General features: G+C 44.6%; 1 protein-coding gene across 3 annotated transcripts in view; it reads left to right on the forward strand.

Annotated features, from left to right (window-relative positions):
• gli3 (GLI family zinc finger 3) overlaps window positions 1-24567 on the forward strand; it is a 92702-nt gene that overhangs the window by 34089 nt on the left and 34046 nt on the right. For 2 of the 3 annotated variants that reach the window (XM_072378659.1, XM_072378661.1), the window contains exons 3-4: window positions 22-267; window positions 16477-16582. In XM_072378659.1, the coding sequence (XP_072234760.1) occupies window positions 22-267; window positions 16477-16582 (352 nt within the window). The remainder of the gene's footprint in view (window positions 1-21; window positions 268-16476; window positions 16583-24567) is intronic. The other variant, XM_072378660.1, reaches the window with a different exon arrangement.

Genomic DNA, 24567 nt, shown 5'->3' on the forward strand with positions numbered 1-24567 from the left:
TCTCTTCTTCTGTCCTGGCAGAAGACGAGAGTTCAGGCACGCCATACCACCGTGAGAGGCGCAATGCCATCAGCTCCCAGGCCCCCACATCTGGCGCCCCAGACAGGAGCATAAACGAGGAACCTTCCACATCCACGGAGGAACGTCCGTCCCTGCTCAAGAAGGAGCTGCATGGTTCTTTGCCACATCTGGCTGACCATGCCCTGCCGTACAGAGGCACGCTGTTTGCCATGGACCCCCGTAATGGCTACCTAGACTCACACTATGGTAAGTCTTGGAAAACTCGTGACTGGATCTTAGAAGGTTAAGAAACTGCACAGCTCAAGGACATGTTTGTAGCACCCCAGATGCTGAGGCCAACTTAGCCTCTTTACTGTAGGTGAGAGGCACGAGTGCGAGATGCTTGATTTGAACTGACAGATTAGCCTTTCTCTACACACACACAGACACACACTTGTGAACACATGCACGCTCGCTTGTCTTGTTTTGTGCCTGGGAAGTTAGTATGGGGAACGGCCAGCGTAGCTTCTTAATTCCCTCATTAGGGGCCTGTCTGAACACAGTGCTGCACTTTCTCTCATCAGCACACACTTCAAAGCCCCAAAGCAGTGCAGTCAAACCTCACTACCCCCTACTCTGCCTCTTTCTCTCTCTGTGGGACTCGGAGACTGTGTGAGAGAAAGAGGAGACTAGCAGAGATGAAGCCCAAGAGAGCGAGGTGAAGGAAGAGCTGTGGCTCGACTGAGATAGTGGATGTAATTTGAAATAAAGGTGAGATAAACAGTGATGGTTTGAGAAAAGTGAAATGGGAGAGAGAACAGGGGACAGATGTTTTAAAAAGCTGATTTGGAGGTTAATTTGGCAGCCAGTGTAGCCAGGACCTTGCCTGCAGACAAGGATTTGATGTGACGGCTTGTTTAGTTTGTTTACGTTGCCGCTGAATTGGGGCAGACGGAGAATTTTAACGCAGTGGCAGTAATGAAAGCTCCAGTAGACCCAAACCCTCCACTGTAACTCTATTTATTCAGCCACTTCGTTAACCACTACGCTCTCATGCTCGGGTGCATGAGAGTCACCAAGGTGCCTCTTTTAAGGGAAAGGTTACTTAGAACCTGGCTACGGTGCTGTGGACATGAGCCTGGAGGGCAGAACATTACTGCCCATTACATCCTGACCTAACTCAGCAACACTGCCACTTCTCATTTTCTGTATGTGTGTGGGTATGTGTGAAGGAGAACGGGTGGTTCCACACTGCTGAAGCTGTGGGGGTGAGTTGGAGAGGAGGGGTGGGGGTCACTGTGAGGCTTGGGGTCATGCGGAAAAGTCGCAGTCTGAAATGGAGAGTTCAAAAGCAGCAGGAAAAGTCAAAAGGCCCGATGAGCTTCAAGGGGCTTTCTTTGTGTGCCGAGACTTAAGAGGCTGAAAGACAGCACTCATATGAAGCTGAGCAGAGTCGAGTAGCATGTTTCTTACTATTAGAAGCAATAGGTTAGATGCACATTGATTTATTTTTATTCTGCCACAGAATTGCTTTTTTAAATATGATAAATTCCTGCTTTTTTCTTTAAATCACCCTCAACACAAGCCAGCTAACAGTTCTGATTCAGTGCTAGTTTCAGTTTGAAGTTGTTTAAACTTTCTAAGAAGCTTTTTCAACTGCCTGTGCCTGCCAGTGCATAATCTTGCACCAGCTCTTTGCATTTTGACAGCCATATAACCAGCTTTTTTCCAGGAAGACTCATCTCAGAAAAGCACCAGATGTAGATGGTCTTGCAGCAGAGGCCATGGACAGAAATTAACTGAAACTTAACTGTGAAAAAAACATACATTTTACATTCTCGTGCTCTTCAACACGATGTTGAAGCTCCGATGATATGGGCTTACCTCTCATTTTTCATGACATTTATTGTTTGAATATGGCCAGTCTTGTTTTTGTAAGAGGCATTCACAATCACCGTTTAGAGCTCTCTTCGTAGATGGTTTTTAAACCCTGTTTGAGAGAGTTTTATCAACCCTCTCTGCACTGAATTTTATTTATTCAGTGGTGACTGATATTTGCAATAGCATTTATAAACATCGACTGGTTATATAAGACACGAAAAAGACAAGAAAAATGAGACAAATATGTTGTTGTTCTCTGGTTTGAACGAACAAACCCGACTGCTTAGTGTCGTGGTTGTAATTCAGTAGAAGAAGTAGTCGTCCTAACTATATAAAAAAAGAATTGAGGAGGAACACAAACAACAACAACTGTGGTGGACATCCGAAAGAGGAAAATGGAGAGAGCTCTTCATCAGGAATTAGTTCAATCTCTGGGAATATCTGGATGATTAAATCATGGTAAATGCTGGTAAGTCTGAGTTTATTGTTCTAAAGCTCCGAAAGGAAACAGCTTGTGAGTTACGTCTTTGTAATCTTAGTGTGGACAAGACATGCATTCGCTCAAATGCCTTTTAATTCTTCTTCAAACAGGCAAAAATCACTTCAGACGAGCTTGTGATATTTCTGTTTTTGCGTATTATTGGGACTTTATGTTCCTGTTTTTCTGAGCTGACATAATGACGTGGCTCTGTGGTGACTCTCTGATCTCTGTATGCTCTAAAGTTGAAGCTATATCAAACTAAAACTAACACCGGCCCACCGCCAGCATCTGGTTCATGTTGGTTAAAAAGTGATAATTACTGCTCCGCATTTTGTTCTTAAAGCATTTTCCTTACACTGCTGCTTCAGTTTTACTCCCATGAAGCTCAGGTTCTAGACGCTATGGTGGTTCGGATTTTTTAAAATGACAGTCAGAAGGTTTTAGAGAACTTTGTTGGTCACTAACATCCTTGACGAAGCCCCTGACACAAACTGTTCTTAGTTATGGGCCCCCAGAGTTGAGCAGTTTTCCAGGCGCTGGCTCTAAATCAGCACTGAACTTTATTTCTTTATCACTGTGAATTTTCCAAAGGATTTCAGGCATTGGTCTGAGGCTAACACGGCATCTCGAGCCCAGGAACACTGTGATGGGCATAAATGAATTAATGCCGAATGAAAAATAAAGATCTTGAAATAACCACTAAATCATTAGCTGCAGCTTTCGTGTCGAAAATACAAATGAAGTTACATATAAATTACCCAAAATGCCCACTGAATACAGTGATATGATGGGAAATAACACCAACTAGGATGAAAAATAACCAGATTTGTCTAAAAATCACAAACTTTCAGTGTTCTCTGATGCTTTTCATTGATGTTTCTCAGTTACCCCTCTGATCTTTCCGGTGCTCAGGAAGACTTATGATCTGAGATGAGAGCATTGCTGTGTAAAACACCTCCTCCTGGCCCCAGGTGTGGAAGACATGGGGTGTCCCTAAAGGCGGCGGTCCCATTCTGTCTGATTGAACCCAGTACCAGAGCTCAATCCCCATGAGCATGGCGGTCTGAGGGTCAGCAGAACGAAAGGGGTCCCCTTAAACCTCTGTCCCCCCCCCCTCCCACTTTCATCTGCTTTGAACCAGAAGCCTTTAGCATCTGTCACCACTCCTGCACCACAAGGTGTAAAAAGCCACTGGCTCCTGTTCTGGTTTCTGGTTCCATACACAATTTAGCACACACACACCGTCTCTATGAGCGCTTTGTCACCTCCTAAATTTATCCCAGGTGTGTGCGTGGTGATGGAGAGGGTGCGGTAAGCTTTTGTGCTGTGCTTGCACTGAGCGCCACGCCATGCAGCAGACAGCCAGGTAAATCCGATTACTCTTAGCACTGGTGTGTGTCAGTGCTTAATGTGGCTAAATGCGACGGCACCTGCAGCCTCCCCACACCTGGCCGCTGGGTCGTTAATGCAGTGGCGAAGCTTTGGGAGGTGTGGGAGTTGAGAAACGACAAGAGAGCAAAGGGGGGTTTATCCTCAGGGGTCTGTGCTCTGGGTAAATCTCTGCTATTCACCCAGGCTTGTGATCTCCCACTCTTCTTACGTCCTTAGCCTAAGACTGTGTTTACTCTGTTTTTTTTTACACCCACTTCAGCACAGCAAAGAGGAGGCACCAAGGAAACATTACTCCCATTGTTAGTGCTAGCTAATCGTGGCGATGCCTGCGTCTTAGTCGCTTTTCTTGGGCAAACAGTGGATAAGAGTCCATATCCTTCTTACCACATCGCTAATACATGGGGCTTTGCTGCAGCATTGGAAGAAAGGATTGGAATGAGGATTAATGAGGGAGAAGTCTTTTTTAAAATCTTAATTGTTTGGAAATGTGAATGGGACGCACAGTGCTGACATCTGTTTACATTGTGTGCTGATTAGACGGTCAGTGGTCCTGCATCAACAGTGAGCCCACTTGCTGGCAAAGCATCTCTGCCTCTTCCAAGGAGACCCTTTTCTTTAAAGAGTTTCCTTCTTGCCTCTCTGTGCCAGACTAAACACATCCATGGAGGGACTTAAAGAGTCTTCTTTTCATAGCAAACACCAGAGAGAAACACCAGAAACAACAGACAATGTTTAATGAAACAAAGGCAACTAGATGAAAGTCCAAGCTTTGGTATTTTGGAACTGAAGTGGCTGCCACAGTAGGTCGCTGACTGGGGCAGACCAGGCACATTCAGTTCAGATGGCTGCCCCTCAGCCCACTTTACAGCCTTAATAGATCTTGCGCATATCTTGATGCCAGGGTCTTAATCCCCTTCCTATCCTTGACTGATCTCTGAAACAAACCCAGCTTAAGATTGGCAGTAAAAGTGTGAATCTTTTGGCTGAATGATTCCTCCACATGTATAAAAGCAGCCCTGATTTACAAGTCTGGCCAAAGGTCTCTGGGAAAGTTGCTGGGAACAGTTGAAGTATGATGTAACGGGCCTTATGCACCAAGCGTTGGCCGACAGGAACATCTGGATCGTAACTGAATCTTTATCTTGTCTTGTTGTGTGTTACGAACTGTCTCTGCAGGGCCCTGTCAACATCTTTTTGGGCAGATTCAAGATGTTGAATTGTGGTGTCTTAATCTTAAATAAATACATATATATATATTTTACCTTATTAAATAGTGCATAGAGTCCTGCTCCATTATGCAGTGCAACAGCCTCTTGTGCAGCTGGTTTACATTGTATGTGATAGTCTGTTGTAGAAGGTTGTCTTTGCTGTGTGTTCAAGTTCACATTTTTCTCTGGCAACACGAGGAGCCACAGCAGACGAGTCCTGCCGTCAGTTTGGTGTACGAGAGCCCTAAAATGCTGCCTGGTGTTGGTGTGGCGGAGTGTGTCCATTCTTAGAGGTTAAACTCTAAACTGCTGTGTGAGCTGATCTCAGGTCTACTCGGCCGTGTTACCCAAGCCGTTACCCTGGCGTCATTCTGTCTGCCTCAGTATCAAAATGCAGCAGACCACTGAAGTGAGTGAGTGAGCTTTCATCAAATTGAATGTGATCCACACAACAATAACCCCAGACTCTATAGTTAATCACAGCGCTTCGTCTGGACTTCACACGACCTTTCTTTGTGTGAGCAAAGCAAAAACTGTTCAAGAAAATTGTTATGCAGGATCCATATGGATAGAAAAGATGTGAATTTGCATTCAAAGAGCAAACTTTCTGCTCTCATGTTGGTTTAAATGTGACAACTGGCACGTCGAAGCACGTTCAAACACCCTCCCCCAAAGAACCAGGGAGGAACGAGGGAGTAGAGAGGAAAGCCTAGGGTGAGAGGACACATGCCTGTTTCAAGGGTAAGTGTTTGTCTTTGTGATTGTTTCAGTATTGGCCTTTTGAGCTTGGTGGCTCGGTGTAGTCCCCCGGCGACGTGCCGGCACAGAGAAGCCTGGGGCACACTGCAGGCAATGGAGAGGGATCCCTTCCATCCACCTCCTTTCATCAAGAAGGAACAACATGGGCCTGTGCTCTGCTGTGGCCCCTTGGTCCAGCGCACCAGGGATAATCAGATGATCCCCTTTTATACAGCTTATTAGAGGCATCTCATGCTGTAAGATAGGCAATATTCTCACATGCTTGTGCCCCTTTGTAGTGCTTGATGATTTAAGAGGGTTAAGCAGAGTTTGAAGTGCTTCAAGAATGCACTTTCATACCATCTTAAGGTCATGCGCTTCTCTTACCACAAGGCTCATGAATGTGAACTGAATATCTCTGAATAATGGCAGTCCTCATTAACAATGACAAGATTAAATGTGAAGGAGCTAAGAAGAATTAAGAAGAATTTCTAAAGAACTGAAGGCACTCAGAATGAATACTCAGCGTTTCTTCATATCACTGCAGCAACATCTGTCACTGTGTTGAACTTCTTTGCGAATGTGATTGGTCAATCAGTCAGATTAACAAGAAACAAGTAAGAACAAAAGCATGTTGTTGATGCGACAGCTTAAAATGAAGATTTGTTGTATCACGTCTCTCCAAGAGGAGAACAAACCACAGCAAACCGTGCTGGCAGCAAAAACATTAAGCGCCACGCTGTAAAACAAGAGGACTAAATGCTCGTGGGGGCTTCTCCTCAGCTATCTGGTTAAAGCCACAATATCTTGAGCTTTTTCTCTTTTTCTTAAGTTACCCTGTAGTCTCCAGCAGGATAATCACCTCTGTGTGCTGCGGGAGAATCGAGAGTTTTCATGCCTTTCCACATGCTTGTTTTCTGTGTATCCAAATCTCATCGCTCCTTTCTGTATTTGCATTCCTCTCACATAGTGTTAAAGATAAGCACCCTTATCCCTACAGCCAACAACCCGTATCTGGCTCTTGTCTCTGGAGGGTCACAAGTACTTATTGTTCAACACAGAGAAGAGGCTGATGAACACAGTATAATTAAAATGTTTCTACCAACCTGGTGAAATGTAAGATATCACTGGAGAAAAGAGAAAGGGAGACACGACTGTGGGTATAAGAGAGACTGAAGGTGAGAGGAAGAAGAGCCAGAGAGAGTGGAAAGGGGGGAGGAGGGGGTGTAACAAAGCAGAAAATGAAGAGAGACATAAAAGAATGGGAACTCAAGGAGGTCAGGCCCATCACAGGCTTTAGTGTTGCCTTCAAAGATGCCTGGGACAGGTGGCAGCTCCAGACAATCTCGCACCACAGAGCAGCATCCTCTCAGGAGGAGATAAGGGATTCCTCCATCCAGGCATACTCCTCTCCCTCCTCCCACCTCTCCCACACTCACATGCTCCCCTCCACCCCCCATCTTGGGGTTCTCCCAGACGGGCTGCTTTGATGTGGCTCAGTGTGAGCGGGCAGCTGTAGGCCACGGGGCTGTAGCAGCGCTGCTGGGCTGCTGGGCTGCTGGGCCGCTGGGCCGGCCGACCGTTGGGATCTGACTTGAGCGCTGCTCAATCAGCAGGGCTCTCCGGTCCCCGGCTTTTTCAGGTCTCATTAAAGTGCTCCGGCAGGGTTAATCCTCTTTAAGGTTTACACGGGCCTCAGTTTGTCTCTCTGCCCAGGCTGAGGGAACCCCCTGGGCGTCACCTGCGTGACAAAGACTCAAATCACTGTGACACAAGTTCTCTCCTTGTGTACTCCTCCACTCCCCTTGCATGTCCTCTTCATGCCTTAGTCCTCTATGGCTCTCACTGGCTTTCCTCTGTGAATTCTGCTTCGTCTTTCGGTCCCTTGATAGTACCTAGGCCTGGTTGTAAGTCTTTTAGGATTATTTGGGTGGAATCTGTTGACAGGGGTGCAGTAAATGGATTACAACTTTGTCCTTGTTTTGGGATGCTGTAAGGAGGGAAAGGGGAAAGATCAGGAGGATGCGCTTTGAATAATGAGCAAGGCAAAGAAAAAGAGATAGACAGAGAGTGGGATTAACGGAGGGAATTAGGGGGACGATGCAAGAGTGAGAAAGAGGGTGAAAGAGAGGGTAAGGTGACATCAATTCTAGCAGCGCAGACATGGAAGAGAGAGGAAAAGTTTCAGATATTGTGGCTCTAAAAGACCTAATTGGTTCAAAGGCCGTCAAACCGTCCGACCATCTTTATTTCCTAACACACAGTTTCCTCCGTTAGCCCAGATAATGGCCACTTACCTCTGGAGACCTGAGTAAACTTTGTGTAATATCTGTAAAAGGACAGTGGAAAACCAAAGAGACTCAGGGGGGGATACAGGGGGAAATACATCAAAAACACAAAAAGGGTCTGGGCTTGTGGCTTCAAATAGTTGAGTTTATAAACTTAAAAAATCACAAATGCAGGACCATTTCCTTAAACTTTACAGTGTTAGAGACCTATGACTTGCATAGGATCGTATTACCAGTCATGAACTCAAAATCTTCCCAAACATTGAAATGCACTGCTAGTTTTCAAACTATAACCTTTTATAATTAAAGAGGGACCTGCTACTCCTTTCTGCTGTTGTAATATCGAATAATAGGCTACTTTTCTGCGTCTTGCTCTTTAAACTTATCGGCGTGTTTTTAAATGGGTCACAGAGATTTTTCAAACTATACCCTCCTTTCAACTGCGTTACCAAGAACACAAAGGTGACAAAACGCCCAGCGTGATGGATTACCTCTCTTAATCAAGATTGAGAAATGTCTGCTAGAACAATGGCTAACTTGAAAAGTGATTTGGTAAACAAAATTGTATTAAAATGGCCGGTTGTGGTCAGTGGCCCCTGTGCATGATTCAAAACTGAGATGGCGCCCATTTTCCCAGGCGGTGTACAGCGTGTGTTATCAGATGAAGCGTACCTGCAGCTACAGCCACATGCAGGTTTAGTATCACCTGCATTGCGTCCCAACCAGAAGCTGTAAAATGACTTAATGCATCTCTTGAAATCATGAATGAGTCTTCAGAAAACAGATTTTAAATGCATCTTACTCTTTTTCTCACCGACTACAGTTTCTAAATTAAGATCAAAACCTTGAAGTGGCTTTGTGCTTGACTAGAATATATCACACGTGGTTAGTAGAAGTAAAAGAAGAGTAGTGTAGTCCTGGTGAGTTAAGCTGAGGCTTAAATCAACTCCCTACTGTCTTAGAGTTATCATAGTTTGGAGAAAAGGAGATAGGCAGTTGTGAGAGATGAAGATAGGAGGGGGATAGGAGAGGTGTAGCACAGTGTTTCAGCTACTAAACTGCTTCGTCTTTCCCCAGCTGGGTGGGGGAGAGGAGGCTTGAGGGGTATGGTGGGGCGGTGAGGGTGCAGGAGTGAGGGGAGAGGGCCAATGCATAGCTCTTTGTTCTGCTCCCCAGCTTATCCAAATCTGGGGGAAATTCTGCAAATGTAGGAGATAGATTGGTGCTCCTCAGAGGCCCTCTGAAATAACCTTCACTCCCTGATCCATATGGGGGATACAGGGGGAGAGAAGAAAAACAGGGCATAGCTGGGGGTTGGATGGTGCTCGGGGCCCCTGGAAGAGTTGTGCATGCTTAGCTTGACTCTAAAGCAAGAAATCCTTGTGTTAGTGCACAAATTGTTAAGAAGGACTTGGTAAATGTTTTGCAGATGCTGGTATGCCAAATACGCACTAAATGTCCTGCACCTCCTCCAGATGGACACATATTTAACTCGGGATACCTATCTGTAAAACCTCGTGGAAAATGCTGATGAGCTTGGCAGGGAATTGTTACATGTTCTGGAGGTAAAGAAGATTGTCGTGTACTTAATGTTTTACATATTGGCCCCAAGAGATAACCTGCTTGAGCAACAACCCTCAGAGAAAATATGTATGGACTTGTAGAACCACGGGCACAGGCTGTCTTGTTCAGTCTAGACAAACAAATTACTTGTGACAGCGAGTAGCAATGGAATGTATACTTGAGCGGAACGCCTGTTATCATTTCTCTTTCTACCGCTCATTTTCTCCCCTCTGCTCTGCTTTTCTTTTGCACCACGCTAATTACTTTTACCCACAGAGAGGCTTGTTTTGTGTTTAAGGGTGTGAGAGCAACTCAGCAGGAGAGACGGAGAAAGCAGAAGCAGAGGAGAACACAGCGGAAGAGGGGAAAAAACTATTGATTTACAGAGGCAGAGTGTGATCTGCCAGCCCGGCATATATGATGAATGGCAGAGAGACTGGCAAGCCAACGCTTCACATTCTTCTGTTATTTAACCTCTGCCTGCTTTCCTCTCCCTCTTTCTCAGTATCTTCGCTAAATACACTTTTTTCTCTATCTTTTTATGTTGCAATGCCCCAGCATTGCATACAGTAGAGAAGGCTCAGCACAGCATGAACATTAGGCTAATTTATACAGCGGTAATTAGGCCATTAGACCTGAAACAATCTGGGACCTGTAATTAAGCAAAGCGCTCTAAAAGTCAACAGCAACTCCCATTGAGCTTAGCTAAACAGTCTCCGAAAGTGTTATTTACATGTCCAAACAGCTTGAAGTCTCAGTGTAAGCAAACATGGTGAGAGGCGGGGTAGGAAGGGATTGATCAGAGGGGGAATTTGTCGTCACAAGACAGGCAGCTTCCAAACTACTTGTACCGATAGTGTGTCGCGAGTCTCTTCATCTCCATCTCCTGCCAGGCTGATAGTGATCAGAGGCTCAGTGTTACAGTTCTGTTAGAGAGAGGGATCAAAAGTCATGTAGCCGTACAGCTCAGACACACTAAATGCTCACAGTCGGGAGATTTGACATGTACATACACAGTGACAGGTTTGGAACGTCTTACCATGGTTGTGTAGTGTTATTAGACAGTGGAGATACAGTAACTTATCACAATGATAAAGTGGGAGGTGTCTATTTGGGCATGGAAATAAAACCTCAAAGAAAAAGAAAGAATATACAAGACAAACCCGGATTTCTATCTTAATTTTCTGATGCATATTTTGACCGATTTTGGTTGTGTTTTCTCCCCCAAAGTGTGGTCTGTACTAGAGACTGTTTTCTTCATCCCGCTGAATTTCTGACCATTACCGCCCGCACCCGCAAAACTTTGAGAATCTATGCCCGCACAATAATAGAAATGCATTGATTTTGTGTCTTCACCCAGGAGAAAACACGTCATTTTACAGTCTATCAATAAAGAGATTTATGGACAGTTGAGAAACTTCTCCAAATGTCAGACTTGCCTTGCTTTGTCTTTGTGCTGTAAAGACTTTCTTTGAGCTTCCTTTCCACATCATTTGACATCCTGTCGCTAGGCTACATCCCGATCAGCTGCTGCACCTCGGTCGCCATCGTTTACTGTTGTTTACTGTGACCTGAAGAAAAGGCGAGGATTCGGCTATAACCCCTGAAACCACACAAACACACAGCCACCCCCCCCAGCAGCATGGTGAATTGCAGAGCAACGTGTTCCCTCGACGCAGAACTTTGAATGCTCAATAATGGCGTCTCGACTGCGCCGTCAACGTAACGGAGAAGCATAAAATAGGCTTTACGCCGCTTTTGCTAGCTTGCTAGCATTTGTTAGCTTCAAGCCAGTTAAACAGAAATCAGCCCGATGGGCAGTGATTGTAGCCAGATTTCCATTGCTGTTTTATAAATTCCAATTAGGAAATTGTGAATAAGAAAGGATGAATGAAAAGTTTTTTTGAGTTTTTAAAGAAGACTACATATCGTGGGGAGATATTCCCAAAGATGAAAGTAATTCCTGTGGAGGAACTTCGGATTAGGACAACTACTTCTTCTACTGAATTACAACCAGTAGCAACATGGCTTATACCGCCACCCTCTGGTGACACTAGTTTATTCGCTTTAAACCAATTGATAGAATCGCGTAGAGTGCAAATTTCTTTTTTGCAAACGGTCGCTTCAGATTTGTGACATTCTGAAAGTTGACTTCAAATTCAGTTCACTTGATGGGAACACAACAAATGTTGTTATTTTTTGTTAAAGTTGTTTCCACCGCCACCCCGAGTGAAGTTTGAGAAAATGCTGGTGGAAACAGCTTTAGTTTTACTTGCTTTAGTTGTTTTTTGGGTGAGGGTTTCAGTTCTGATATTGTGCATATGTTACCCACATCAGTGATCAGCTGTTTCCACTTCGAAGGAACAAAAATGGCTAATACTCACTGACATGAATCATCCCAACATCTCTCATAAATGCCCAGAATGGTTATTTTAGTTTTGCTGTACTGAGTTACATTGACCGGTAGAATAATTCAAATTAAATGATCTGAGAAGGGAAAAACACATGCTGTAAAAAAAAGCTGCAGCTCTAAATATCTCACGGTGACTTCACCAGCAGTAACGACATAAAAAAGAAATGTACCCATGGTTACACCCCCCTGTTTTGCTAAATGAAAAAGTTTTGACTTCCAGGAAGGAGCGACGAGCATTATCATGCAAACAAAGTCTTTAGCATCTCTCACACACTCCTCAAACTGCTGCAAAGTTGAGGTGTAAACCGCAGGCCTCGCTGCAGACGAGCGTGCCTGAGCAGTGAGATCATGAGCATGGAGAGAGGTGGCATAATGAAATCTGGCAGTCCCAGCCCCGGCACAGGCTTCATATGTTCCACATTAGCAATTCACAAACCTCTGGAGCAGGCCCCGGCAGCCCTTTTCTCACTCCGCCTTAGTCACTTATGACAATCTGTCACTGGCTCTTTGTGCTCTTGCAGCGGAGCATCGATGAGAAGCGCAGTGTTTATAGAAGAGAGTTTCGTCCTCGGCTGCAGGTGACACTCTGTTACAGCAGAGTCAGTGAACCCTCACCAGAGGACAGGCGGAGCCCAGGTTTAGCCGTCAAGACAATAAACTCACAGTGCTGACTTGACAACAAAAGAAAAAGGAGAGAAATTGTTTGTATTATCACAACCCAAATCAGAATTGCGAGTGACAGCTCAAATTCTCCACAAGTATCACATCATATGCCTTCCAAAGCGCAGTGAAGATCCTCTTTGGCAAAACTCCTTTTATGAAAGGAGATTAACCCATAAGGACATTGCAAATGATGTGCTTTAGGCTTTATCCTCCCCCTTCTTTTGAAACGATTCAAGCGTCCAATAAAGGACAAGGCAATTACCATCCTCTCTTTAATGAAGGGGAAGCTGGCTTTTGGTCCTGAGCATGGCGAGTTTGTGTTGAATTAGAATTAATGAGCCTGGTCAAAGTTTGCTTCTAATTGCCCTTTCATTAAGACCCATTTGTTATCATGTCTTAATAGCTCCCATCCCTTCTTATAAAAGACGGGGACATTTTTTTTTTTCTTCAAAAAGACGAATACTGCAGTTTTACAGATTGCACAGAGGGCATTGAATTGTTTGAGGAGAGTTCTGAAGAGGTGACTGATTGAGAGAAAGCTCTGCAAAAATGTTTTCAAACTCTGATATCCGGTGTTTTAGATCCCTCAAAATCTCAGCGTTCGATTGGCTGAGATGATTTTTGAATTGCCCGGTGGTTTTTCCTCATGCAGCCGGGACAAAACCTTTGTGATTATGTTTTATTTAGGAACGCTGCGGTGTGTGGCCCCAGAGAGAATGTAGGAACTGTGACGTGTGCGCCTTTTGGCTTCCTGCGTGCCTTCCAGCTGTATTCTGTGTTCGAAAACTCGAATGCCCCTAAATATCCAGAAGAGCAGGGGCAATTTAGTCTCGGAGTAAACAGTAAGGAGTCCCTACAGGAAACACTGGAGATGGATTGCAGGATGGAGGCTCTCCCCCACTTTCCTTTACTCTCTGTTCTTTGTGAGTGTATACATTCCCTCTAGTGACACAAGGCTGTTTGCCTTGCTAATGGAGAGCTGCGCTGGTGTAAAAGAGGTGGCAGGCTCTATTTAGATAGGGCTATGGTAAAGTAAACTTCTGAGTTGGATTTAAATAAACCTCAGCGGAATGGTTTGCTGTGCGGCTAAGTCATTGGCAACAGCAAGAGGAGGGTGGGGGGGAGGGAGCGCGTGATGAAGGAGTAAGAAAAAGAGTCGAGACTATGCACAGGGCTGTGCTGAGTGAGTAGCTCCAGAGACATAAACAAAAGGGGGATCTGGGTAATTCAATGAGGAGTGGTGGATGTGGGAATGAAGTTGTGTGTTGCAGGGGTGTATGGGTGGAGTCTTTAAAATGATTTCACAGTTGTACTCTCTGTAGTCATTCCCAATCCTCCAAAATGACAGAGGTTAGTATAGACTTCCTGTTATGTGGGCAGGGATGAGTTAGATTAGAGTACTTGAATTTTTTACTCACATCGAGCTGGTATACAACACACAGAGCGGTTGTAAACCTGAAGGTTCATGTCCGAGTCTGACAGCAAAGGGCCGAATGCCCAGGAGTGGAGCCGGGGAGCGTAAACAGATCAGATTTTGCCCTTGTCTACCACCGTCCTTCCCTCCGTCCCAGCATCCCCTCACCTCTCCCTCCCCGAGCTGCTCTGGAATCAGCCAAAGTGAGCCAAGCCAAAAAAACAGAATCACCGGGAGAAAACTATCAAACAGAGTCAGAGCGGTCAGATACTTGCCAGAGCTGTATGGAGGAGGCTTTTACAACTTATCTCTGTTATTGTGAGCACTGGATAAAAACTCTTGCATGGTTTGTGGGAGTTTGACTAAGTTTTATTTTCACTTGTTACATAATCCAGTGTTGCTATGCGGTATATTTCAGTAAAAGGACATCTTAATGATCAATAGGTGAATTAGAGACTTTGGATGGTTTGGAATGCAACACACCGTAGTGCAGACTGACAAAAGCAATATTCTGTCAAACCATGTCAATATTCCAGCAGACAGACTTCAATCCCTTCTGACTTTTTCTATCTTAGTTGGCGCCAAAAGTCTGGTGCATCAACTAATGAAAAGTAAGATAATTACTGATTACTGCAGCTGTGTAATGCAGAAAACAGCAGTGTGAATGTAGCTTGTGAAAACAGCTGTACGGTTTCGTCTTTTGCTCTGAGAAGAACTTTCAAATATTGCCAAAAACACTGAAGTTGCATCACCCGGGTAGCTTGGCGGGAGGCCTGTGTTACAAAATGGACACATAACATTTTGAAAAAGGGGGCGTTTAACAGACAAGATTGTCAAATGCAATATTCTGTCAAATTACACCATTTAAGGAATGATATTTGGAGTTCTCGGTCAGTCAGTTTTATGTCCCCCACACATCCACTGATTGATAATTAAAGTTTGCCACAGTGTGAAGGTGCATCTCTCAAATGCTGCAAAACTTCATTCATTCTTTAGACACTCAGTATCAGAAGTTTAATGTTAATTAACTGTAATTAACGGTCTAACTGTAGTTCTTCTTTCTATTCTGCCAAATGTTGGACAGGTAAATTTTATCCTCAAAAGGTTTTTCTCTCTTTCTTTTCAACAGACAACATCTTACCTTGAGATACAAAGATCCAGGGTTTGAAATCCCTGCTTGACAAGTTTTACTTGCCAGCTGCATAACAATTATACAAGTGGTGTGTTTTTAAATGCTCCTGTAGGTCTCCAACTACTTGCAACCTGCTTCGACCCTGATATTAGTAGCTTAAAGCAGTATTATATTGAATTTTTTTGGATTACAAACAACACCAACCGGATCACCTCTTAATTGCAGCTTTTTTGGCCCAAGCTGGCAATAATCATCCTATTAAATGAATGGCTGATGAGGTAAGCAGACCTGGATCAACACCTGCTGTGTTGCCCGGAGATGCAGCTGTGTTTGTCATGGCCTGATACTTGTGGAGCCGTTTGGCACCCCAGAGTTTGGCCATCTGCCATATTGGCTCAAATGTTTACAAGTAAAAACACATAGCTAGCAGCCTCAGACTTGCTGTGTGAAGTTATGCAGATGTTGACACGCTTTGCCTCAGGGTGGTGAGACACAGCTTGGCAGTGGTCTCAGGCACGGCAGTAAAGTGACACATGTTTGAGCAGTGGGATGTGAATGAAGATGTGATTCATCTGTGTGTACCTCTTCGTTCTGTATGTTTTCGCCTAATAACTCTGGCAGCACTGAAAGCAAAACTCCCGCTCACAGTTAGCTTGTTTTAACTTGTCCAACATGCTTTTCCAGCTTTAACTTTCAAGTTTTTCGTGTGCAGTGCAGTTAAGGTTAGAGGACGGGTGCGCACTATGGGATTTTGGTCTGGAGGCAGCGCAACAGTTTCAATTTCAGGGGTAAAAATAGAGAAAAGCTTGGAAGCACATATTATGCAAATGTTGTGATGTTTTATCTGGAGGGGGGAAAAAAGAAGCCTCTGGATTCTCTCTGGCAGTTGTGACAAAACACTCAAATGGAAAAGGATGTTTTTGTTCTCGTTTTGTACGTTCCATTGGTTGTACTTAAATGTTATTCTTTGTATAAAACCACATTATGCTTGGCACGGTGAGAAATGTGCCATTTGGCTGCTTTTCTTTCAGTTATTTGTCGCTGTTTATTTTGAGTTCTATCAGCCTTGAGACATTTACGAAGACTTCCTCAGCGAACATTTTGGAGCAGTGCAGTTTTTAGCTCAGCGCGTTTAATGAGGTCTCATCTGGGTGGGTCTGCTGAAAGATAGCCATCAACCGCTGCCTTTCATTATGGCTGCTATTTAGATTAGCTCAGGACATAATGAATTCACATGAAAAACTGCTCCTACAAACTATAAAGAAAAGTATCTTATGTGTCTTCTCTTTTCTGTTCTCCACAGCTGCTCCACAGTTCTTCCCCGCCTTCCACCCTCCTGTGCCGATTGACGACAGGCATACCCAGGGACGTTACATCTATGACCCCTCCCCCGTGCCCCCTCTTCATGTGTAAGTCTCTCAAACTGGTCACACACACTCAAAGCATAGCCTCACAACTGAAATATTGCTGATCACGACTGCATTTGGCGATACAAATCAACTTCCTTCCGCCCGTGGGCGTGGAGCATCCTCCTCCTGGGTGCCTCCGTTGGGTGCCTCGTTTTGCCTCTTAGGATCAAAGGCCACGGCCCTGTACGTGCGCAACATGATCCGCATGTCAGAGACACGCAAATGAACATGTGTCAGAGACATGAAAATGAGAGCAGGGCAAGGGGAGCCTGGGAGCACGCAATTCTCATAAGAGCAGTGATCAAGCCCTGCCAAGAGGAGGAAGCAATGCCTCTGCTGACATCTACCCGTCTCTGACAGACACGGATGGGCTCCTGACTGCATGCAACAACCCCCCCGCCCTGCCCCATCCAGTCATATGCATGTTCAGTCAATCAAATATAAAGTAAGGTAAAAACATGGCGTCATTCATCATTAGAAAGAGCAGTTAGTCCAAGCAGCGTAAGTCCTGGAGTGCTTCCGGTGGCGCTGACCAGGTCAGCAGAGAGCTTTAAAGCACTCTCATCCCTCAGCTCACTTTTACTCAGCCCCTTTCACTCTTTTCCTTTTCCCCTACTTTTATTCTCTGCATCCACACAGTAAGTACACTATGAGGACACGAAGGAAGCGATCACCGCACGACGAGGACAAATTGGATGGGGCAGCTACTTGGGCCGCATTATGTTTGATATTCTTCATCATTATCAGCTCCCCCCTCTCCTCCTCCAGGAGTCATATCTCTCCCTTGCTGATGTGCCACTAAGCGTAATGAATTTTTTATGTCCACCCCACCCCTCCACCTCCGGCCCACCCCACCTCTCAACCTCTCGTCTCCTGCTCAGCGGCTCGGCAGTGGGAGAAGGGGGTGGAAATAAAAAAGGGAAAAGGGGAGGTGATTGATGTCCCGTGTCACTGCAAACAAAATGGCAAATATAATTTAGCATTTAGCTTATGCGGAGATAATGGGGCGAACACTCACAGGCAGCATAGGCTCAAGCAAACAGTCGGGCTTGTTATCCGTCAGGAGTGCTTTGGTACGATGTGGAGCACAGCATAGGGAGGGCGAGGTGAAAAATGAGAAAGGGGGGCTAAGAGGGACAACGCTGATCCAGGGAATTGAATTAAGGGGGGAGACGTTATGCAGCACCGGTGTCTTCAGTCACTCTGTCTGGACAGGAGTTATCTGCGTGCTTGGTTTGCTGTCATTGCAGACACGGCCATGCTCTGCCACGCTACTTAAGGCCTATTTATCCGAGCCTATAAGCATAGAGCTGTTTAATATGACACGCTTTGTGGAGGGAAACTGTTTGTCATGATTATAAGACAGCTGTTGAGTAGCCGGCCATATTTAAATCAACTCTGTGAGCTCAGCGTCGCACACATTATCTATTAAGCTTCTTTTAAATCTTTTCACAGGGAAGCAGCGATATTGCCTGCTTGATTAAAAAACAGCACTGAATTCCTCAGTGAGAAGAAGCCCTCATCACACGTTGTATTACAGCAACCACCTGATGGCAAATTGGAGTTAATTACACGCCCAGGTTTCGTGCAACTTCGAGCTGTGGCCGAACTTTATGAGCGAGAAACTGCAGCCAAAAAGGTCGATCTCTGCCGGGACTTAAGTGATGCATTCTGCTCGGTAATGTTGCTTGTAGCCAGCCCAGGCAAACAGAGGCAGTCAACGTATAGCTGTCGCTTCGGGGAAATGTAGGACAGGAGGCGGCTTATGGAGAAATATTGAATTGTTTTAAGACAAGTTCTCCTCCGTGTGCAGAATTAATCGTTATTAGCCCTCTCAAAGATATGCCTAAGTACACAGGGACTATTATTGCAGTACTTCCCCATGCAACCTCTCATTACGGCCTGTAATTACAGTTGGGTTGGCCCTGCGGCAGTTCCATCAATCCAGCCAGCTTCCCCCGCCGCGCACACGAGTCAGCCACCACCGGGCATCCGTGGCCGGAGAAAAACACTATGAACGCCCAGCAGCTTGTTTCCTCTCCGCCACAACGACACATCCACCATCCGAACGTGGCAAATGAACAGAATCATATCCTATTACTGTGAAGGGCCTAATTGAAACATGTTTATTTATGGCCCTCGTTTGCAGACCAAGAGCGGGTGTTAGCAGCGCAGCTAACGGGTTCCAACGATATGAGGCGGTGGAATTAAATTAAAAGCTCATAAAATGAAATATGCTCCGTATTAGCTGTTTGACACTTAATTTGCCTTCAAATGAGCAGAGGAAATCACAAATTAACTGTCCTTTGTTTTTTTCCCTCTTTACCTCACCTCCCCTATTAGGCAAGGGAGAGTGCAATTACAGACAGAGGCTAATCGTTTAGTTTATGAATTCTAGTGGGGAAGGTACCAATGTGCCATTCAATATTAAAGCCTCAGGGTTAGGGGAGGGGGTGGAGGCCCCTGCTTGTGCTGTACGGAGAAACTTTGTCGCATGAAAGAACAGCACTTAACAGGAGTTTCGGCAACCTCAGTTAATCCCAACAACAAGCTTCTTCTGGCTTTCTCTGATTTCAATAAAGCTCGACTGAGTCAAGACTTTCCTGCCGTCAACCCTGTACTTTTCCCTCTTTTTTTCCTCTCTGGTCTAGAAACGGCAAACTTTCAGCCTCAAATAGTGGCAAAAGAGCCCCAGAGAAGATGCTTCCTGCCTAAATAAACACATTGATCAGTGACGAGCAGGCTCTCTGTGGGAGCTCTGGTCCCCTCTGCCTCCACCATTGTGCAGGACTGGCTTAATGGGAGTTTTTGGGGGGAGAGTAGAGACCGCTCCTTTCACTCCAGCTTTATTGCCTGACCACGGTACACAGCAAAACAAAACAGCCCTCTCATGCAGCTCAACGCCGGCCCTCGGTCACCCGGATACCGCTCAGAACAAACAGAGGTATTCGTCACAAGTCAATTATCGGCAGCGGAGTTTACTTTGGAGTCCCGGCACTCGTGCTGTGAATGGGGCCACTAAAACAACAAAACATTCTTATGGGATAAGCAATTGACTCGCGGCCTTTTGATCACTTACCGCATGTGAATTTGCCAAAGAATTAAGGCAAGCTGAGTCAATTTAAGAGTTTATAAAGTTGTAAAACAAAGAGTGCTTTGCTCACGCTTTGACTTTGCAGATTAATTCTGAATTAATGATCATATTTCTGTGCTTGAGAGTGAGATATAACATAAATATGATTTTTTTTTCCTTCAGGACTGTCAGCATCACATTTTTTTTTAAATGAACATAAAATAATTGAACCTGGGGTACAGATTGAAGGCGGGTCTCCGTGTTCCTGGCCTGTGTGGTTATTTCATTCAGAAGTGTGTTTGTCCAGCTGCAGACTCGGCCTCACTGCACAGCACAAGCTCAGCTCACAAATGATGAACCAGGGAAGAGTTTAGGACTGCGCGAGCTGTTGCTTAAAATGCTTTGTTATTTTTAATGAGTGCAGCGTGGCTCTAGCTTGCTGAATCACCTTCTTACCCTTTAATTTCAGCTTTATTTTTAGTGAGATTCTCCCCCCTCGCTGTCCTCACCGTTGGTGTTTTCTTTGAAGTTGTGTGCCGACTTGGTCTGTTATTTACATAAACTGTTGTCAGAGCGCCCAATCTGCTGCGCAGTGGCGCGGCGTGTTGCTTAGCATAAAGACCACGGTCTTATCTCAACACCTCGTTCCAGATGGGATGAGGCCGAGCGTTGCAGCGCTCTCACACACAAGTGCGAGCACGCACACATGAAGCAAAACAATGGGAAGAACAAAAGAAACTGCTGTAGCTTCTGTTGTGGCTGGCGATGAAATGTTTGCAGGGTGCAGTTTCATCACTGGCTATTTATTACGGACTTTGATGGTTCGTGGCCTCATTTGATCAAATTTATGCATCAGGTTTTTAGCTTCTATCAGCAGTCATTCTGTCTGTTTTCGGCCTTTGTTTTGAATTTAAAGCAACATTTTTAATTTTTTTTTCGTCTAAAAAAAAAAAAAGAAGAAGAAGAAAGTCTGTTTGAAAATTTGCCGTTAATACCCATGTTTAAATAATGTCCACACATTATTTAAACATGTGCAAAGTGAAGCATGTGCAAAGTGAAGCCATAAATTACAGTAAGAATGAAAGATTATTTCCTAATCGCATCTGACAATCTCTGTCCCGATATGAATGCTGTCACCAAAAAGCAGGGGCAAAAAGACGAAGGCCACTTTTTCATCTTCCTCTCCAACTGTCCAAAACCCATTCTGTATGACTTCATAGGTCACCCCTCCATAGCGCAGTCACTGCCTTCCCTCCATCCCTCCCTCCTTCTTTAATACTTTCTCTGTGGAGTAAGTCAGGGGGACAGGCGGTCACGCAGTCGCTGGCTTCATGATTAATGGTGTTTATTCTTGACAGAAGGCTCCTGTATTTATCTGCATTGCAGTTTCACTGATACTATCAGTCACCTGAATGAAAAATATTCAGTCATACCAATTTTGCTGTATAATTGAGTAGAGTCACTTCCTTTCAGTTTTTCCTCCCCCTCCTCTCTCCCCTCTCCCTCTCTATCTGGCAGCCTTATCATCGCCACAGTAATTTTCGCGCTGCGTTGTTTGATATGGAGAGGCTGACTTTAGCCGTATTTGACATAAAGCCTCTTCAATTTTCACAGGAGGGGGAAAAAAAAGGGGAAGAAAGAAAGTTGTGCGCCACTCTGTAGGGGAAAGTGTCCCACCCCCCCACCCCCCTCTGCTTTTTTTTTATTCTGAGGCAATTTCAGGATTTAGAGAGAAAGGAGATAAATGCCTAAGCAGAAATGTGGGCAGATTGAAGTTACAGTATATCTATTTTTTTGTAATACACCAGTTTCAGAAGCCTAAATGGGCAGCGTAGTCTGTTTTTCCTTTAGCCTGTGCACAGGACCGTGATATTTTAAGGCACCTGTGTGTTTTGAGAAGGATAGATCCCGCAGGTCGGAAGAAAAAAAAAAAAAGAGATGAGTTTGGCACTGAAGATATTTGACAAGGCCTGTAAAGGTTTTAAGGTTGAGTCATTACCTGTGGAGATCTGCTAAAACGTGTTCAAAAACTACTTAGCCGGCTCGGATTACCCACACTTTGGCTGCTCCTGACACTCTACATGCTTATATTTCTACCTACTTATTGAATATCACATGTTTTTATAGCTATTTTTTTTATCCTTTCTAAATATTTAAATTTATCACTTAAAGGCTAACCGTAATTTTAAGATTTAGAGAAGAATTCATAGCATTTCCAGTCTGATCCCTTACATAACACTTTATTCCTGCCTTATTATTCCTTCAACACATATTTCCCATTCATTATAATTTCCTCAGTGTTAGTCCAGGGTGGAATTTAATTTAAGGGTCCATTAAAGACTGCTTTGAAAAAGGTACATTTTTTGATAAGAGAGGAGCGCGTTAATCTCTAATATGAGGCCTGAGAATTTGCACATGTAACACATTAGTGGATTTGATTTTCTTTACACAAGTCATTTGCCCCCTCTTCATGTTTGAGATCTCAATTTGTAGCTCTCCCAGGGAGCACAATGGAAAACCAGGTCTGAGAGGAAGAGATAACGGGCAGGTGCCACCAGCTCTGCGCTAATGTGTGTGTGCACGCTCTCAGCTACGCTCGCACACACACACACACACACACACACACACACACACACACACACAGAGAGGTTTGAAATAAATGCAGCCTTCCAGCGTCACTTTTTTAAAATACAGTTTGTAATTTTTATGGGGTTTTTTTACCCTTAAATATCAAAAGAAATCAGACTTTAATTTGACAATTTGCAGTTTACAGAAATAAATCATTAGAATGTGCGTTCTGCATCTTCTAATAAATTACTATAAATTAATCTGCCACTCTCTATTTCAGACCTTAAAAATGCCTGCAGCTCATACTGGAAAAAGACTGAGTCCTGTTCATATGGCTTTTATTTTCCGGTCAGGTTATGATGGCGTTTGACAAAAGAAAGTACTGAATGTCATCTTAATAAGCTAATTAACGGACTAATATTCTCATCAGCTCATAATTTAGTAGAGAACTGCAGTGGTTGTCCTATAATGATATACTTTCTGCGAAGTATTCATAAGGAGCACAGAAGTTAAAGAACTGGGAAGTCATTTGATGGTTGTGGCAGTTTTATGAGCTTCTTAACTGGCTTTGTGAAGTCTCCTCTCACTGGTGAGGACCTTTTAGACGGCAGCAGCCTATAAGCCAGCACTGACAGCACGCTGCCTCACGTCGTCTCCACGACCTTCGGCTGCAGTTTTAAAAGGAGCCTCCAGCTAGAAGAAGGTGCCACTTAAATGTACTTTTCCTCAACATGAGGAATGAATGATTTTTAGAGAGGCTGCTCTTCACCTAATGCAGAATGATCAGTGTAAGCAGTCAGTTTTCAGCTTTTTCAGCTCAGTCTGTGCCCTACAGACGTCATGCTGTAGCCGTGTAGAAATGTGGAATTTCCATTACTCTGATCTCAGGGCTCCAGACCCAGCGATCCCACTCTGGGGGCCAGTTATAGCGAGTAACGAGACCGAGGGAACAGGGTCATAAATCCTCTCCAACGCTCCCTATTTTCCATCCTCTCCTCTCCGTCCCTCCCTTCCTTTCCTCCCTTTCTCCTTAGCTTCCATCTCTCCTACTCGAGCTTTCAGAAAATGATTGAAGCGAACCTAAACAAAACAATGTGAAATATTCCCACGTTTGTTATAGGATGCTTTTAATGTGGCTGAAGTTCTGCTAATGTGGGAGAAAATTGGTTTATTTCCTCTCGTATTGCTTCTGTTTGTCCTCCTTTTCCACTCTCCTCACCAGTGAAAATTAATTCATATCACATAAAAGGATTCTTTTCTCTTGTACCTTCGTTATCTCGCTTATCAGATGTGGCGTCCATTACATCTGATAGCATGATAGAGGACGGATTCATCTAATGATGTTGTTTGAGGCAAGGGCCACAAAGAAGCCCCCTTGCTATTTCTGTGTCCCGTGATACCTCGCTTTTTCTCTAAGAGGGCGTCAGCTTGTGAAGTGTTTTCCATGGCATGTGTCCGGCGGGAGCTGTGCAAATATGCAGAGTCATGCACACAGCTGCAGGGTGAATGCACTTGTAAGAATGCAGCAGGGTTTTTGTTGCATGTCCATCACTTCTTTGAGCTTTATGTACCAGCGATTTTACTAAATTAGGAATGAAAGTTTACTTTTGCGGACAGGCTGGGGAGCTGAGCCAAAGCAAGAAAAGATGAATGTTTCCCAAAGCTGGCTCATTAGGAATTCCCTCCCATTCATATCAGTTTTGTTCACTTATGTAGCAGCTTTGTGATACATACTCCTTTGGGCCTGTCCAAAATTTCCACAGGTCTGTGTTTAAGCCTCCCAAAGCTTCGTCAAGCCTGAGCATGGCACCGCCACGCATTCAGCCCCTTCATGATTAAATATCAAGGAACTCCACTTGACGTTTTATTAGCCCAACAAGATGGATGAAATGGCCAGAATAAAGTAGGCTGTGTCTGTTCACTTTCCCACCAACGCTTGCCTTTCTTCTGTCCAGCTTTTCTCTCCTTTCCCTCCTCTGAAAGAAGTGTGTGTTAGGAAAACGTGATGAATTTTGCTCTGAAAAGGAGATTTCTGGTGCCACAGAGGCAACACATATTTCTGTGTCTTGTACCTGATGCTCCCTCTGTGTCTCAGCCCCATTTCTTCCTCCCGATCCCCTTTATTTTTTCTCTTGTTCCACCTCAGATCTCTGTCTGAAGGATTAACCATCTCCAGCAGTGTGTCTCTGCTGTCTTGTAGTGCTGTGTATTGTTTTGGATTCGCTCAGGCCCATCCGTGCGGCTGCTCATTTCAGCTGCCCAGTGTGACGTGGTGAATTGAGGGGGATCGTGCGGAGCCGCCGCTGCCCCTCGGCCACACTCATTCTCCTCGCCGCCCCTCACC

Source organism: Leuresthes tenuis, unplaced genomic scaffold (genome assembly GCF_036924035.1).
Source record: "Leuresthes tenuis unplaced genomic scaffold, fLeuTen1.0.hap1 SCAF_24, whole genome shotgun sequence".
Lineage (NCBI taxonomy): Eukaryota > Metazoa > Chordata > Actinopteri > Atheriniformes > Atherinopsidae > Leuresthes > Leuresthes tenuis.